The sequence below is a fragment of the Melozone crissalis genome, unplaced genomic scaffold (assembly GCF_028551555.1).
Source record: "Melozone crissalis strain CALT ecotype California unplaced genomic scaffold, PUWL_Pcris_2 ptg000004l_1, whole genome shotgun sequence".
In the NCBI taxonomy this organism is placed as follows: domain Eukaryota; kingdom Metazoa; phylum Chordata; class Aves; order Passeriformes; family Passerellidae; genus Melozone; species Melozone crissalis.
This window is the reverse complement of record NW_026535782.1, coordinates 26,774,641-26,793,230: the sequence shown is the minus strand read 5'-3', so window position 1 is coordinate 26,793,230 and position 18,590 is coordinate 26,774,641. Positions and strand designations below refer to the sequence as shown.

Here is an 18,590-nt window from a genome sequence, read left to right as displayed (position 1 = left end):
TTACTGCAGCTAGTCATTCATGTGGGGCTTAAGATAAAATACATATAAAAAATATGGGAGAAGCTGTATTGGAGAAAGTAATGTAATTGCAGTATCCAAACATTCCTTTAGATTCTCAGCTGTTTTTTCAATTTGACTATGTCCCTTGGACTGTTGGTAGACAATCTATTACTGAATGACATTTACTAAAAAGCATGTCAGCTGAAAAAAGAACTTCATGGCAGTGCAAACCTAACTGTTTAATGTATTTCCTCTATATCAGGTACCTAACTAAACATGAAGATCTCCTCTTCAAATTTCTGGTGTTTCGAGTGCCTACTAACTGACCACTCAGTGGGCATGAATCAAAGCTGAATTTCTGATCACATGCAAACTTGTACTACAATAAGGAAATCAGTTACTTTACACTCCTCAACACAGGCAATTCTGAGCACATATAGCAAATCACAAAACTCAACTACCCTACACTGAAGTCAAATCTACTTGCTAATGTATATTGACATAGTGTAAATAATGTATCTAAAAAAGCTCTTGCCTTGCTATCAAATTCACTAGGTCCAACTTCCTGTTGAATATCAACAAATGAACAGTCAAGTCCTACAATCTAGCTGTAAACACTGATTATGGCTCATTACTGAACTGCCTTGATCTTAATCATTTCCCAAATAAGTATGCCATATTGAAACACATGTAAGACTGGAACTCCATATATGCACAATTGTACCTGGGAAAGGTGGTGGTGGTCCTCCTGGCCCTGCCGGTCCAGGGAATCTGTCTCCACCTGGAATGGCACCTGGAAAGCGGCCCCGACCTCTGTTACTAGGTGGAAATGCTGCTCGTGAGCTTCCTCCTGGGGGACCAGCTTTACCTTCCCCAGACATCTGGCCAGACTGTGTGGCTGCAATGGCAAAGCAAAAGTGTCATTACATCGATCAAAATAGGCTGAAGTATTTCAACCCCTGACCTGAAGTTTTACGCAGTGCTAAAGCGAGACCTTATGAGCACCAACTTGCTCCCTGTACCCAAAGCCAATGCATTTGGGAAGGAAAACATTCTTCGCTAAAATATTAAGCCTCACACTAAAGGAAGAGGATTGGAGAGACTGCCACTCCTTCCTTCCATGAAGCCCAACACCACACTGAGAAACACAAGACATGGTGCTAAAGTACAGCATGGAACCTCTCTTCCCCATTCTATCATAAATACAGATAGTCCACATATTAGAATTTAGTCCAGTTTGTCTACAAATGTTCAATTTCTAAATGCTCTTGAGCTTTTTTTTTTATAATTATGTCCACAGGAAATTGAGAAAACATCCACAGCTGTTAAGACAAGAGTTGCACGAAGCTGCAACCCTCTGTCAGAATGCAGCAGCTCTTCAGTGTATGAAGTGATTTCTTTACACAAAGATAGAAGTTCATTTACCTGCACCTAAGTGTTTTATGGCTATTTTAAACTGTGTAAAAATTACAACATGCTGGGCTAAAAACCTGCCATTCTACTTTTTCTGCTTTTCCAAGACAGCACTTAAGAAAAGCTTACTTTTCCTTGACTGCATTTCAAATTGACTCAGAAACTGTTTATTACATGGAGTTACAACAGGATTCTGCCCATGCAATTCTCTTTTAGGCAACAAATCCATCAGCTTTTTGGAGGATGCTTCCGATCCCACACCCACAAGGGCAAACCTGAAAGGAAACAAAAACAGTTACACCACAATTTGTTAATTTTCTGACATCCTGACATCTCATGAAAAAGATTACACACAGTAAGCAAAGGAATACTTGACAACTAGACACCAACAATGTCTCACAGGTCTTAGTCCAGTTTTCAGAACAGGTAAAATAATTTATTCTAGGACATAAAAGAAGGAAACAAAACAGCAAGTACAGGATGCATCAAAGTTTATCCCAACAAAGGCAGCTTTTTGGCAGAGAATTAATAGACTACATAATGAATTCATATGATGAAGTTATTAAGCATACACTCATACACTGTGCTCATTGCTGCCAAAGATGCAGAAAGGCACATTCATGCAGTGAAATTTAGGTTGTCAGTGAAAAATGGGCTCAAGCACTTACTTTAAATAGCTAATAGAAAATAAAGATGTAAAGAAAGATAGAATAATGAAGGCTGGGGGAACAGCATTTACACTGAAGAAAAACAAACATCACCACCACACCAAAAAAAACCATTTAGAAATAGTCTTATATGAAGATCATCAATGAGCTTCAACTCACAAAATAATGAGACACACAGTACCATCACAAAAATTTATACCTGAAACTTAAGTCACTAGAATGAAATTGTATGGCAAATCATTTCTGGATCAATAAGCTAAGATGAGCAGTTCAAAGATTGACAATTATGAAAATTGAGAACTCCTTCCTCTCCCAAACTTCAGTCCACATGCAGAAAAAAACAAGTTCTTACCCTTTAGACTGGCCATTAGCACGATTTTCAAAAAATTTTATCTCCAAAATGTCATTTACCCCCAGTGAATGAACTGCTTCAGTTAAGTCTTCATCTGTTGTCCACTGAAAAATATTTTTAATATTCAGCTATGAGAGCTTATCTAAAACACCAGGCAAAGGGCAACTAAATTTTCCATGGATTTTTGAGTGTGTGTGTGTGTAATTGATGCAGAGGAATATTTTATTCATCCTGTCAATATATTCTGACTCTTGGAGCAGTCATTTTCATTTTACAATTCAACAATTAGTTCAGCTAATTCACACACATTTTGCTGATTCCATTCATGTACTTCACGATGGGACAACTGAAGTCAGTCAGGTCCTTTACTTACCTATTAGCTCCTGAAGTACTGTAATAACTAATGAAAAAAACACCCACAGTAAGAAATTATCAGAAATGAAAAAAATTAATTTATTAAATTTATCTTTTAAAATAGAATTTTGCATATGTAGGCCCTGAAGAACTTGATTTCATGTAACCAGATAAAAGCTCAACTTAATTCAGCACTGACCAGTCCTTGCACTGTTTGCTTTACTGCAATTGATTTTAAAGTACTTTCATTCTAATAAAAGTAATTTTCCTAAGGGCACCTACAGTTCAGTGAGTTATCATAAACCTGTTCTTCTTGGACAGAGAAATAAGCCTCAAGACAAGTACCTGAAAAACAGTTATGCTGAAAGAGTCACTGCCGATGGAAATGGCCTGGAAAAATGTGAAAAGTAATTTCAAGAAAATCCCAGAGCAACCTCTTTTTAAACTAAAACCTTCAGCAAGAGTTCAGGAAAAATCTGGCCTGTTTAGCAACCTTGAAATGCTAACAGGCATGAAGTATTTAACAGTTTAAAATTGTTCTCTTCTTTCATTTGGTTCTCTGAAAACCTTAAGAACACAGTAGCACAAATATACTTTCATAACAGTTAAAATGTGACAGAAACTCTCAAGTTTATATTTACTGAAGACTTTCATGATTTTTAAGACATCATGACAGCTCCACACAGGCTCTCTGAATTTCAGGTAAAAAGAAAAATGATCTCACAACCACAAATGAAAACGGAAGAAAATCAAACCAACAACAAAAACAACTGGGTTGTGATACACATAATATTTCAAATAAAACATTTTAAAGCAAAAAATTTTACAAGTAGTTACATCCATAATTAAAATTCCTGTCTACAACTAAACAGCAGTAAGATACTTACCCAAGTGAGATTTCCAATGTACAAGGCAATTCTCTTTCCAGTATAGGTATAGACAACATTTGGTGCAGCTCCTTTACCTACATCATCCCCAACAGATGGTGGAAGAGAATCCATGTAATCACGATCCTCTGGAGCATCTCCATTATTTGCAGATGGAGAAATTACATCATCATACAAATCAATCTGATCATGCCCACCATATTCAGCCTCCTAAAATAAAAAAGACATCTTGATTATAATTAATATTACTTTTAAAACTTATTGAAGCAAAAGTTGTGATAACTGCCATGTTCCAGAGACACAGTAAGTCTGATCAACCACCTACAGAACATCCCTGTTGAAAAGCTAAGCACCAGTTTCCTCTACATCAAAACATATAAAATTCTTATGACACTTACTACATTCTAAACCTATGTGGAAAAAAATACTTCTGGCCACTGTTCTCCATGCCAATACTTTTGCCCTTGTAATATAAGCAGAAATCAAAAAATCTACAAACCCTACTCCTGGAATTGTATACATCAGAATGCAGAAGTTTCATGCTTTAATCCCAGATTGCAACTAAGTACCAGACAATTGCTTACTCACTTCTCCCTCCTCAAACACTCCATGGGACAGATGAGAAAAATCAGAAAAAAATAAAATTTGTGGGATAAGAAAAGTTTCAAAACTGAAATAAACTGCCTGTCCCTGAGCAGTGATCAGCCTCTTCCACCCAACTCCCACCAGTTTATGTACTGGGCACGGTGCTCTTCCACCTGATGCATTCCTACAATATAGCAGGACCCATCAATAAACTAAGTATATTGCATCTCATTTTGTGGTAGTTTATTATATAATGGGGTCCCTCAGCACGTGTTACCTCCTCCTCTGGTGACATTCTGACATCTTTGTCTTTTAGACAGTCCATGATTATTTCCAAGATTCTTGGGCAACTGGGATATCCTATTTGAGCTCATTATATGGTCACCGCAACCCATTTATTTCACGTAGCACCAGCTGCACGATGTGAAGACCACCCCCCTTTGAACATGCAGCCCAGCCCTGGCAGCCACTGGGGAGCTGGAGGAGCTGTGCTTCAGCACCAATCCCTTCCAAAACAGCTCCTTGATTGGACTCAAGTATCTCTTTCAGCAGGAGTATAGGAGGCCCCAGACAGTCAGTCTCCCCAGGTCCATAACAGAGGGCTGGACATGGCCTGGAGTTTCTCCTGGTGCTTTCTATCAGACACTATATTGCAGTTAGGGCCATTTGCCCTGGCTGCAATATAGAGCACTTTTTTACATCTTGCCCTGCCCAGACTGGTCTGGGGGCTGCTGCATGAACTATGTAACATTTAATTTGTTCAAAAGCTTTTTGTTGCTCAGGGCCTCATTTGAAATCATTCTTCTTCCAGGTCATTTGATAGAGAGGGCTTACTTACAAATAGACTGCAATCTGGAATATGTGCATTCTCCAAAAACCCACAACACCTAAGAAAGCTTGGGTTTGATTCTTACTAGCTGGTGGAGACATTGCTGCTGTTTTGTTGATCACATCCATTGGCATCTGACAACATTCATCTTGCCATTTTATTCCTAGAAACTCAATATCCCATGCAGGTCCCTTGACCTTACTATGTTTTATGGTAAAAACAGCTTTTAGAATAATTTGGACTATTTTCTTCCCTTTCTCAAAAACTACTGCTGCTGTATGGGCCCACATGATGATATTAGCAATGCATTGCAGGTGTTCCAAAGCTTCACCCTTCACCCTGTTCTAATGCAGTCTGGATCAGTCCATAGAATTGGCAGCGCTGTGTTTCCACCCCTGGGGCACTGGATTCCAGGTCTACTGGACATTCCTTTAAGTGGAAGTAAATTGTGGCCTGTCAAAGCTATTGAGGCACATTAGCAACGTCAGCTGTTGCAAACCACTTGGCAGCTTTTGACTGCAGCTCATATGGGAGTTCCAGCATGCCCAGTACAGCAGTACTCAGCCACAGTGTGACTTCATTCAGGCCACCATAGCTCACTGTGGTTCCCTGTTATCCAGGCCATATGGTCCTGCTGATCACTGCTGGATTTTCCAGCTGATAAATCAGCCTGTGAATGGGAATCATGGAGTCTCATTGCTGCAATGCTGCTGCTGGTGCAACGCCATGGTAGTGACCAGCACCTGTTCTCTGACCTTCAGCAAGCCCAACAGAAGTGTCCTCTGAGAGAACAGGCAAGGCAGGCAGCTGCTTGGCTTCCTCCACCTCCAAAGCAGTGGTACTGAACACCCACCTTTGGGTCCTTGAAATACCCTCTCCTAAGGCAGTCTGTGCCAGGGATGCACAGAACATTCAGGCCAGACACAGACACGGCTTCTGCCACACGTTCCCGGTCCGGCTCACTTCAGCCTCCAGTTTCGTCAGCTGTTGGGTTCCCCTCTCTCTCCAGAAACAGAAATAAGTTCTGCCCCTGCAGAGCTGGATGGCATTGGGGTACCCTGTGCACTAGAGTCTTCCACTCTTGTGGGCCTGATGTGCCAGGCCACAGGATCCCTACACTCCTGCAAACCCAGCATATGAAAATGGCATGCTTGGACAAGCTGCCACAAGGATCACATGCACTGGAATTCTTCTGGGTCTGTGGGTGACTGCACACTGTCTGGGTCATAACAAAGGCACTGGATACCTCTGTGGTGGCCCTGGGTGACAGGGAGCATCTTCCTTGAAGGGATGTCTTTCCTTCACACTCCACAGGAGTCACCTCCCAAAGGCTGAGGCCCTTTGCCAATCACCTTGTCCATGCCCCCTTCCTTACAAGGTGATCCCAGCTGCCTGATTTCCTTACCCTGATTCCAAGCTACCAGCCCTGTTCCCCAGCATCCCTGCAGTCAGGTGATCACCTGGGTTATGGCTGAAATCTCTTTGCATATCCCACAGCTCTCTCAGGGATGGGGACTGAGTGGTTCCCTCTTGTTCCACCTCTTCCTCCTGCTCTTGTGAGGTCCCTGCTTTGTTCTCCTTTGCTAAACAAACTCCCTTGTGTCCATTTCTCCTGGTGGGAAGGGGTGACTAATGCCAGCAGGGCTGGTGCTCTGGGGCAGCTGCATCACCCACTGCAAGGGTGTGAGCACCTGCAGCACCTGCCACAAAGGCCTGAGTAGCCACAGTGCCTGTCACAGGGTTTGAGTAGCTGTAAAGAGCTGTCTAACCCTAACCAAGACCTGGCACACAATCATGATTCCTGGCAACAGAGCCACGTTTCAACCTCCCAAGGATATTAAAAATTTTCAAGAGCTATTGTCATTAGTCTGGCAGAGGAGGGGAAGATGTAGGATCATGGCTCCTCCACAGGTTAAGTCTCAGAAGATGAAAGGTAAAAGGTGTAATCATTAATAGTTTGCACATTAGATAGATCACTCACAAAGTACAAAGATGACAGCAGAACTGAGTACAAGTAACAAATTACTTTCACAACCAGCAATTCTGTAGTATCATATGCTAGTGCTCACAAGATCATCAAATGCCTTGGGTTAGAAGAAACCTTAAAAATCATCTAGTTACAAGTCCCCTGCTGTGGGCAGGAATATCTTCCACTAGACCAGACCGCTCATGTTAAAACACAACAACATCAGACCAGTTCCCACAGGTGAAAAACAACACAACAGGAAGCACACACTGGAAGTAAGGAGTTAAAGGATGGAGCTCTGATAATAAGCAGAACAACTGCTTGAGAGTTGAGTGCATAAAATCAACATTGTGTCCAACAACTATTAAACTAATTAAGAAATGCTTAAAGCAATTTTGTTCTAGCATGTTCTGGTCAGATTTGTTGTTTTCTCAACCTGTCAAGCCCCATGATGGGTGATCAAAAAAGGGCTATTGTACTTTAACTCCAGCTGGTAACTAAGTACCACACAGACATTCCCTCACTCCACCCCCCAAACTCTGTGGAACAGGGGAAGAGAATATGTGAAAAGGTAAAACCCGTGGATTGAGACTGGAACTGTTTAATAACTGAAATAAAGTAAAATATAAAAAGAATAATGGCGATGATGAAAAAGACAACAAAAAGGGATGAAATAATGCACAAGCCAGTCAAGTGAGGCATAACGACTGATGCTCACCACATGCTGACCAATGCCCAGTCCATCCACAAGCAGCAATTGCCCCTCTGAGCCAACTTCCCTCAGCTCCCTGTGCTCTCATACCTTGCTGCAGAACAGAAACTGCCTCCACCAGGTTTTGGTATCAGAGATATTTCAGCAACCACTCTGAATTTGTATCCAGAAACTCCCAGAAGCATCCTGGACAGAATAGTTCAAGGTACCATACATGGCAGCTAGAGATAACCAAACTGGACTCCACAAAACACAGGCCACACAGGTGGAAATGCTTGCTGTAAACCCAAGATATGCACAACCATGATCAGAAGATCCACCGTCTTAAAAATATAAAAATATTATCAAGTAATGCTCATACAGGGAAAGTGTAACTAAAACAAATAATATAATTGGAAAAAAAAAAACCAACAGGTAAACTGAATTTTGGCATTGTGAATCAAGTGCATTTAATCCTCAGAAAACTGCATTGTCCCAATAAACTTCAAAAGAAAAATCTCTCTCTAAAGGTAAGCTTATCACAAATAAATTAAGGGTTTCATATTTCACCTAGTCTATCCAGTTCTCAGTTTGATTCCTCCTACCATCATAACTAATGAAATCAGGTACACAGAACTGCCTGAGACAGGCCCAAACACGACATCTTACAGCTAGATTAAGGTTGATGACACAGGGCAATTAAGGAAATCCTCTGCTAAATGTACGTAACTCTAGTCATCTATGCAAATGAATGATTACTTCAGGGAAGTAGAACTTAGTCTTGGTAGACACATGCAAAACACAATTACCAAACTTACAACAGATGTATGTACACTAACCAATCTCTCTGAGGTCAACATTGCCAAAACACCAGAGTGGGCAGCAGTCCACAGCTCTGCTGCAACAAGAAAGTCCTTTGAAACAGATCATTTGTATCACACAGGCTTTCAGGTCTCCGTCAGTGGAGAGAGAGAATTATTAAGGCAGCAGAGTCTGCATGTAATTGGGAGGGGGCAGGGCAGGCCCAAGAGCACCAGCGTCTTCATTTAAATAAATAAGGACACAAGAGAAAACCTGATATTGTTCACTAGAATTTCTTCTCACATCATGCTGGTTTTGCATCCAGCATGGAATTCATTCACTTACCAATCTGTCAGCAAAGTGCGTGCTTTGATGATTAAGAATGATCCGAACCAGCAACTCCAAGTGTAAACAGAAGAGAGCTGTCCTGGTGGATGTTGCACACGATGCAACAACCCTTTCTCTTTCATACCTGTTCTGTGAAACTTACCTAAACACACCCTTCCTTCCCAGATGCAAAAGAGGGAAAAAAGGACAGGAAGTGTTACTTCCCTGGTCTCAGCTATTTAAACAAATACTCTGCCTGTATCAGGAACCAGTTCTGACCTCTTCCAACTTTCTTAGTTACAAGAAGAACATCAAGCATGAAGAGAAATTATTTCTTCTCACTTACTGTAACTCACCATCTTGCAGATAAACATGCTAAGAAACAAAGTGAGCACTGCTGTTCTGGCCCCCTCTAAAACCAAATCAGACAGCAATGCATTTCCAAAGCCTAAGTTTTAACTAGACCACAGTCTGAAATACTTCATCATAAAATCGGGACTGAATTCCACATTCTGTGCTGATAGGTGGTACTGGGTGAAACATTCCCATATGAAAGCCATGAACACAATGAACTTCACTGTCCAGAAGGGACAAACTTAACATGTTATTTCTTATTTGGAACTTAGTGGTCATGCTTCCCTGAGCTGCAGAGAACCACTTACTTCCTTTACAAGTGCTGTTTTGGAAATGGCTTTTGTTGTTATGTAAAATTTCTTTAAGCTGTCCATACATCTGTTAGACTTGCCTTTTCTGCAGAACTTTGTCCAATTTAAGCATTAAACACTAACTGACACCTCCAAAAACACATTTAAAAATCAGCGAGGTAAATAAAGTTTCATTAAAAATATTTACTGTTGCTTCTGGGGAAAAAAAAAAAACTTAACTATCCAACTTTCCCCTTACTGTTTTTTTCACTCAAGTTACCATATTTTAACAAGTTAAACACATAAAAATCTTTCTGGTCTTGATTAACTGCCTGAACATAGAAACTGGAACATTAACAAAAAAGGAGGTCTTTGATACTTCTAAAGTAGCAAACTGCCTATGGCAGAAGTGGACAAGTTTGTTAGACCACAGGATTCACATTTCCTCTACAGGCCCAAATGCTCTTGGCCCCACAAACGGCACAGCACTAAAACTGAAGCAACCTGATCCCTTGTAACTAAAAATTACATAGTAATTACAGAGTTACAAAGAACAACTAAACAGCCACAAGTAGTCAAAAATACAAACAAAACATACTGTAGTATCACTGTTCACATTAAAACAAAGTGAAGAGGTGCCAGATAAGAAGGTCTGAAGTTTTTTTGCAGTTTGATATTTACCAATATACAGAAGTTACATCTTCCCAGGGCCCCTTTCAGCAGAACTGACAAAATGCATATGCCATCACACATTGTGGACATATTTTATAACACATGCAGATCTGCCAGCTTATGTTTTTTCTGACCAGGACAGCCCTACTGAGCAGAAATTTATTATACCACAAGGTGTCCATCCCCTCTCATGATAAGACACCTGTCTTTCTGATATAAAGGCTGTTCTTAAAAACTGGCTTTAACTGGCCACTAAATGCTAGCTTGTATTAATTATCACACACAAACATATTCCTTTGTGTTACAGATTTGAGGATGGTAACTAACACATTCTTAAGACACTGCAGTTTTCAGATAATTACCCTCTTAACTGCTATTCCATCTAAATCAGTTTTATTATCCAGTTACAAAATACAAAGAGAAGTCTTTCATCTCTAATTTGTTAGCATTTAAATATCAAAATAGAACACTAGAGGCATGTTTAGACATATCCACAATGCAACTACCCAAGTTTACTCACTAAGAGTATAAACAAAGCAAGCACCTTTTCCACAGCATTAAAATATGATATGCTTAAATTCTTTTGCATCCTCTTTCTGATCAGAAAGATTTTTACATGTGTACAATAAAAGTTTTTACTGTTTAACTACATACATGGAAGGGACAAAGACATGTGGGAAAAAGCCCTCCAAGCATGAAAATGCAAAGCTGATCAGAGCATCAGGGAACTTCCTAACACATGGTCAAATTTTCATGACCATAAAAAAGCAACCCAGTTTGTTGGGCAAACTGGCAGGCAGCCTCAAGTCAGACCCAAACTGGCCTCCTACACAGGCTCCTTATTATCTCTGCACCACACAGCAATATTCTCGGGTTTTGTGTATAAAACCACACCCTAATATTTCCTAAAGCATCCCAAACTTACTGAGGGTGCTCTGCCCTTGAGAGAAGGCCATCCCCAGCTACTGGTGCGCAGGTAACAACTCTAACAAGCATCACAGACCTCCCTCTCCTGCAGAGCAAGATGTGCAACATGGAGGGAGGTGCTAAAGGTAAAACAGTCCATGCAATACCTATTTCTAACAGGGCACAAGCAATGCATGCAGGAAGTACTGCATTTATGAGGCTGTCATCTCAAAATGAGATTTTAAATAAATAGATAAGACTGCTGGGTGGAGAAGTCAGCTTAGAAAAAAAAAATGAAAAATTACTCAACCAAGTTCTCCAAGAAAAAGAGAAAAAAAAAGGAAACCACAATTTAAAAAAAAAAATGTATTTGGTCAGAGCCAAATTGACTAAAGCTGTTAGCCCAAGGACAAAAAATAATATTTTGATGAACAGTAAGTTAATAAACGAGTAAGAGGCAACAATGACAGACAATGAGCTTCAGTTGGAATATGAAAGATGCATTTTCACTCAAAACATCCAATATCAAGTTAGTCAGCTCATTGTAACCAACACTAAATACAACCCAAGACAGTTTACAGCTGTCATGCATCTTAGCCAGCTTGCAAACCCATGGCTCTGTGGTCTTTATTTCACCTTTATAACCTATGGTTCATTTAGCACTAATCAAGCAGAACCTTATCTTCCCTCTGCTTGGAAAAAAGGCATTTAAAACATCCCAGAATGGCCTCAAGGATGAGTCCCTTGAGGTGTAGAACAGGACAAAACAAACAAGGGAGATTTATCCAGTCCCAAGTCCTAAATGAAGGGTTAACTCCAGATGCAAACACAAGTCTTGTCCCAGCTTGGGTATAAATACAGTTATGTACTGCATACATAAGAACCGCAAACTCCACAGTACATTTTTCAGTCCCTGTTACTGCCAAAACCAGTGGAAAGGGTTCTATACTCCAATTTAAAAAAATATTATTAAGTGGCATTACTGTAGAGCAACAAAATCAAAAAACAAATTCATTTAAGAGATAAAGACAGTTTATTTTACAAATATGGTGTTTGTAAAATGTTCTCTACATAACCAAATTAATAATGCAAATTACTTTCTCCCTTTTTTTATTTGTCATCTTCACACATCCACAGAATTATGTTCCATCTTATCAATTTAAGCTGTCAGCTTCAAATCAGGAACAGCATTTCATGAATTAAAGTTTCTATGCACCTTTTCTCAATTATGTCAGAACTAAGAGGCAGTAACTAATACAACTGGCCTTCTTTTATATATGACAGAAGGAAATGGGAGAGTTCAGAGGCATCAATCTCTTACAGCAGAACTTTTATCTTGTCTCAAGACTTGCTCAGTTCAACAATATTACTTTAAATAGAAAGTCACAGAAATGAAATTTGGAAAAGAACAAACAGCAATTTTTGGGGGTGTGTGACAGAGAAAAAAAACACAGAAGAAAACCCCCTCAAACAAACAAACAAACAAACCCCTCAAATTCAAGCTGATGGAAAAAGGGCCCTAGCCTCTTCTCACCTTTCTGCCCTATATTTTGCAAGATTTATGAACTGGAACAACAGACTGCAGAAATGCAAACCCGAGAGGGAATCAAATGGGCTGAGTACAGGGAAAAAAGCAAAAGGTTTCCCTGCCTGCTGGATTAAGCTAAACTAAATTATAACAAGACTCTCTTCACCCATACCACCGTGGTTATAGAGAATACCAACAGTAATGATGACCTGAGTATACCAGGACCGAGTGAGTGAAACAGATCATCCCCATCACTTTTGTTCCAGCACTATCTCTTTACACTATATTTACAGCACATAACTATTCTACTCTGAGGGCTTCTGCACACACGAAATTATACAAACAATACCAGATTCAAGTGAGGGGTTTTTTCCCTGAAAAATCTGTTTTGTTATCGGTTTTATATAGAATCGACTAAAACAAATTCAAGTTATCACAGAATCTCAAAAAACGAACTCTTCTGCTGAATGATGTCTGTCCTAGAGTTCATTCCTGTTTAAACTCATACAGTGGGTCTTCAACTGTAAGGGAGAAACCTTCACATGCACACAAGCTAAGAGCAAATCAGCACTTTCCATCATCTCCTTTTAGCATGGCATTCTTTCATAGTATACCTTTATGAGATTATTAATACTTAGAATTACTGTATTAATCGATATCTGAAGAAATAGTCTTCTGAGAAAGCTACAAGTTGCTAAGAAAGTTACATACTACCTGTGAATTCCAAAGCCATTACTTATTTCCCAGTTTTCTGCAGGGCATACAGCTGGGTCCCGTAGGTACGTGAAAGTGCAGTTGTTCCCGGTTATTTATGCTCTGGGGCAGGAACAAAGCAATCTGGGGCAACTCAACCTGGAGAAGTGCAGCACTGGCTAACAGGACAGATGGTGTGCAAAACTGATACAAACACCGGGTTTCGGTACGAAAAGTTGGCACACGGCTATTTGGTAAAGATACGGGGCAGAAAAAAGGAGAAAAAACTAGAAAAGTGGAAAAACTAGAAAACTACTTATAATCCAGTGAAGTTGTTTATTTCATCTATATTTCCTCAACGAATATGATTCGTCCTCTAAAAAAGGCTTGCGCCACTTTTTAAAATGGACGACAATAACAAGCAAGAAAAACAAACAAACAAAAAAGAAAATATAAGAAGCTGGATAGTTTCTCCAGCGATGCAGAATAAAGCCGCACGAGTTCCGCCTCCCCCGCAAGCGCGGCCGAGAAGCAGCCGCCGCTCGGCGGCTTTTGATTCATCTGCGAACAATGGCAGCGCTTCCCCTCGGCCGCCGGCGGGAAGGGGCCGCTCTCCCCGCCGCATCCGGGAAGGTCCCGTCCGCCGAGCGGGCACGGGAGAGCCCTCTGGGGCGGCCCCTGAGAAGGGAAGGCCGAGAGGGAGGAACGCTGGTAAGGACCGAAAAGCGAGGGTAGGAAGGAAGGAAGGCGCTCGGCCCCCCCGCCGGCAGCGGCCGCCTCTCAGCGCCAGGCGCGCTCTCCGCCCAGCCGGGCCCGCCGCCGGCACCCGCGGCCCGGGCGTGAGGCCGCGCCCGCCCCGGCCCTGCGCAGGCCCGCGCTCGGCGGCGGCGGGAGCGCCCGAACAATGGCGGCGGCGCGGCCGCCGCGCTGAGGGCCCTGCAGGCGGCGCGGCTGCGAAGGCGGGCGAGGGCGGGGAGCGCGGCGGAGAGGCCGCGCCCGCCGGCCGCGCGTACCTGGTTGAACTCCTCGCCCACATCGGCGTAGATGTCGATGTGGTCCACGCCGTCCGCCATGGTCCCACCCGGGGCCGCCGCCAGCCGCGCCCGGCTCCCGAGCCGCCGCCGGGAGGGGGAGGGAGCGGGGAGGCGGAGCGTGGCGTCACTTCCGCGGCGGCGCAGCGGCGCTTCCGCCGCCGGCGGGCAGCGGGCAGCGGGCCGCTCCTGCCGCTCCTGCCGCCCCGCCCCGCCCTGCCCCGCCCGCCGGGGCCGGCTCGCGCCTGGGACCGGCCGGCCCGTCCTGCTCTGTGCCGTGCCGTGCCGTGCCGTGCCGGGCGGTGCGGTCCGTGCCGGCGCTGCGGAGCACAGGCTCGTGTGCCGCGCACAGTCCCAGCGCGCTGGGTGCTCAGCAGCCAAGGACCAAGGCTGAAACATGAGCACCGCGCTGCGCCTTCAAAGAGGGCAGCGCTGGGCTCCGGCGCGCAGTAAAATGCGCGGAAAGAACACAGAACAGGCACACGCCGAACTGCATTTAGCCAGGGCTATACGGTGCCGCTGCAGAGCTCTCTTTTTAACATCACAAAGTGAAGATAATTAGTGTCAAATCAAGCGGTGTTCTTTTTTCGGTGTTAGGTTTTTTGTTTGTTTGTTTTTGTTGTGTATTCAGAGCTGTTAGGGTTCCAAGACAGCTTCAAATTAATTTTGAATGAATGCTCTGTTACCCAAATCTATGTTCAAGCTCCAGGTGATTTTTAGAAACAACATCTCCTGGTATATGAAGCGCAGTGCACATAATGCTCTACATAATAGGTTTTGTTCTGCTTTGTACATTATGTTCCACGTCCAAAAATAAACCTGCTTTTTATACTTTATCGCAAGCTGACAATAAGAAGCCTGTGCTTCTCAGACTGAATCAAAATAATGTTAAAACATCATTGCAATGAATAAAAGTGTTATTTTTAGCTTGACTCAAGTTTCTTGTTTCATGCCTGGAAGTGCTTCACAGTGTGTGGATCAGCATCCAAAGTGTACTGGCTTCATCTTGGGTCCTGGGCCTGTGTGCAGATCATCTCTGTCTATCTTGCAATCCCACACTGCTGTGCCCATGGAAAAGAAATATGAACAGACCAAAAAATAGCTAAAAAATTAGAGATCCAAAACAAAGGATGTATTGTGCAGCTCGCCTGCTGACAGTCTAGATATATTTCAGGTATGGAGATGCTTGGGTTATTCCTGGTGTTCTTATCTATCTTGTGACATGATGAATTTATCAACTGCAGATCTTGTGTCATTCCTGCTGTAAATTCCAGAAGAGAGAAATACTATATTTAAGGGTTTTTTATTGGAGTTTCTAGGTTAAACAAACTTGCAGGTTGTGAGCTCTTTGGTAAAGTTCAGTGTCACCTGAAAAAAAATATTTTAGAGGTGGTAGTTAGGAACAAAAAAACAAGACATATTTATTGAACTTCTACTGTTAGTTCCAGTTATGATTGATACTACTACATTTGATCACAGGTTAGAAGTACATCTTCACATCTATGAATGCACAAGTTGCTGGTGAATGAAATGATTGATTGGTTTTGCAAGGAGAATCCACTCTTCTGGATTTCTCCCAGTCCATGCAGATAAAGTATTGAGATCTGATTGGGTTCACATACTTGCCTAGTGGTGAACTGATTTAGTAACTAGTCTTCTAGAGAATAAAGTGAAGCACTGTGACAGTTACCACTTCTGGACATGCTGAATAAAGTTGCTGAAATCAAGAAGTGCCTTGCTGTTCTAATGATCAGATTAAAAAATAACAGCAGATAGTAGGTCATATGCAATGGAATGTTTTGTGTGCTCCTGAGTATTACCCATAGATAGTTTAAATGGGCAAGGAAATGAAATGTGAATGAAAAAGTCATCATCCTCACCTCAGAACCACCTCAAGGATTACCACTGGCATTTAAAAGATCCCGTCTGGGGCCTTTGAAGAGGCAGGAGAAGACATCAGAAACTGCTGTGCTCATTGTGATAATGAAGGATGATCAGTGAAGCCCGGACCCCCGTATGCTGTTTCATCCTCAGGGAGCTTTTCCACTTTGGAGCCTTCTTAAATAGTTTGACTTGCTAGATTTATTGTCCACAGTCATTTACAGAGTATATTATGATAATTTTTATTCTTGTATGTGTATTACTGAGCAAATCCTGTAGGCAGTGTAGGAGACTAAATATTATGCAAGCTGTTCTATTTATTTGCTGTTGTGTTTTCATTCTTTCCATGAGTAGACTTACTAAATATGTCTTCCTGTTTCTTGTGGTCATCAATAGCTTCTTTGTGAATTACTGTGCCTCAAGGGAGCAACTTCAGAGTTGATCTACTCCAGTGAAAATATTAATGCTTTATGTATTGTACACATTTAAATTATTTAGACAAAATGTTGCTGTCCTTCACGCCGTAAAATTCAGGAGGCTGAGGTGAAGCATGGCTGGAAACAGAAATGTGATCATGAGAGAAAGAATTTTTGGCAGTACAGCATGGTCTTGGATAAGTGTCCTCATAAGTTTTGTTGGGGCAGCAGGAGCCCCCATGAAGTACTCATTAAGTAATTGCACACCTTCCAAAGCCTCAGCCCACCACAGGAACAAATGGCAGCAGATGAACTGGTGTCTTCCTTCAGTTCTTCTTTCACACCGTGGGATGTTCTGTCACTTGATGATGACAGCTGGACCTCCTTAATAGCAAAAGAAGAGGGAAAAGGGACTGTAACAGTTCTACATAAGAAAGTAGCCTACATGTCCCTCTTTCTCGTGGATACACGAAAATCTATTTATTTGTATATTGTTCCTTTGGTCTCTTGTGCTGTTAATGGTGCAAATTCAGATATAATCCTCATTTTGAACATAAAAGCAGCAGCTGGTTCTCTGAGGATCTTGTGACACACATCTTGTTAGCTTAGAGAACTCTCCATACCTTCCTCTTCAAAGCATTTCAGACCATTTTCTATTAGGATGTTCCTGCTGCAGGACAAAGGGGAGGAGAGCTATTTTCCCAGCCCTTTTTATTGTATGTGATTATCTCAAAAATATTTAAATATATTACTTCAGTTAAGAGTAGCAGAACCAGTTTCAATATAACAGTGCTTTTTAAACATTAACCTATTTTTGCCAATACCAACATGGCAAAAATATATATTTATATTTTGAAAAATAAATTTATGTAGAATTCACCTGAGGAATCAAGACTGAGAATGGTGCAGGAACTTTCAAATGGACTTTCATTTCAATATCAGCATAAACTCTTCATGCAGTAATGTTATAGGCAACAAAGTGAAAAGCTAAGCTATATAAAAGGGCTGTGTTAATCAGGATAGTACTCAAAATCAGAGGAGACCTCAGCTTAGTTGAGAAATGTAATGTTTGTTTTGTTATATAAGCTTATGTCCTAGCTATGTCAGTCCAACTGCAATGAATATGTTTTGTTTCTTTACTTGTAGTCCTGAAAGCTTTGATCTTTCCAAATCCTCTTGGAGGCACTCTACAGGCCCTTTTATTGTTTTTCCCCCAGTAAAATATCCAAATGGTGAATGTCTGTACACTCTAAGCTATAATAAATTGTTTTTTTTTCCACTGAAATGCTTTCATATATAAAATTCCGCAGACAGAAAGTGGGAAAAATTGTTATATTCTAAATGAGATGGCAAATAGGCACAAATCTGCATATTTGCTTTCAGAGGCCAAAATTTCAGGTTTTGTTAACTCTTGTGTAACTGCAGGCTGACATGAAAAGAGACAATTGTGTTCCCAACAAAGGTAGCAACAGGCTGTGCTGGGAAAGAGGGAATATTACCTCATCTTTTGGTTGCAGCTCACAGTTAGATTGGATTAAGTGTAATATAAAACTGCATCCAGAGGGCATCTACAAGAACTCCTACTGACAGAGCTATTGTAGGAAAATAGCTGGCATTATTCATTGCTTGCTCAGAGTTGTCTTTTTATAGGTATTCAATTGTTTTGGGATCATACATGTGAGCATTGTGCTCCATCTTTTTTCCCCTCAGTAAGTGTCTGTCAGCCTGCTGATTCTCTTGGTTCAACTGTTCACTCCCTGGTTCAGAGCCAGGTTGAAAATTATTGTTAATCAGGATATGATTTGCAAATGGTATGCACATTCTAACCCTCAAGGCAGAAAAGTTTATTAGAGAAGGTAAGTATAGTGCAAAAGGTGATAATAAATTCAATTGCCTCATTTGAATCCACTTTCATATGAGCTGCTAATCAGAGGGCTCAGTTACCT

General features: G+C 41.5%; 1 protein-coding gene across 4 annotated transcripts in view; it reads right to left on the bottom strand.

Annotated features, from left to right (window-relative positions):
- Positions 1-14,448, bottom strand: part of CPSF6 (cleavage and polyadenylation specific factor 6) — a 28,447-nt gene extending 13,999 nt beyond the window's left edge. For all 4 annotated transcript variants that reach the window (XM_054271547.1, XM_054271555.1, XM_054271564.1 and 1 more), the window contains exons 1-5: positions 14,330-14,448; positions 3,675-3,884; positions 2,434-2,537; positions 1,543-1,688; positions 725-898 (exon numbers count right to left, since the gene is read on the bottom strand). In XM_054271547.1, coding sequence (XP_054127522.1) covers positions 725-898; positions 1,543-1,688; positions 2,434-2,537; positions 3,675-3,884; positions 14,330-14,389 — 694 coding nt within the window. In that variant the 5' untranslated portion in view covers positions 14,390-14,448. The remainder of the gene's footprint in view (positions 1-724; positions 899-1,542; positions 1,689-2,433; positions 2,538-3,674; positions 3,885-14,329) is intronic.
- Between the last annotated feature and the right edge of the window lie 4,142 nt (positions 14,449-18,590).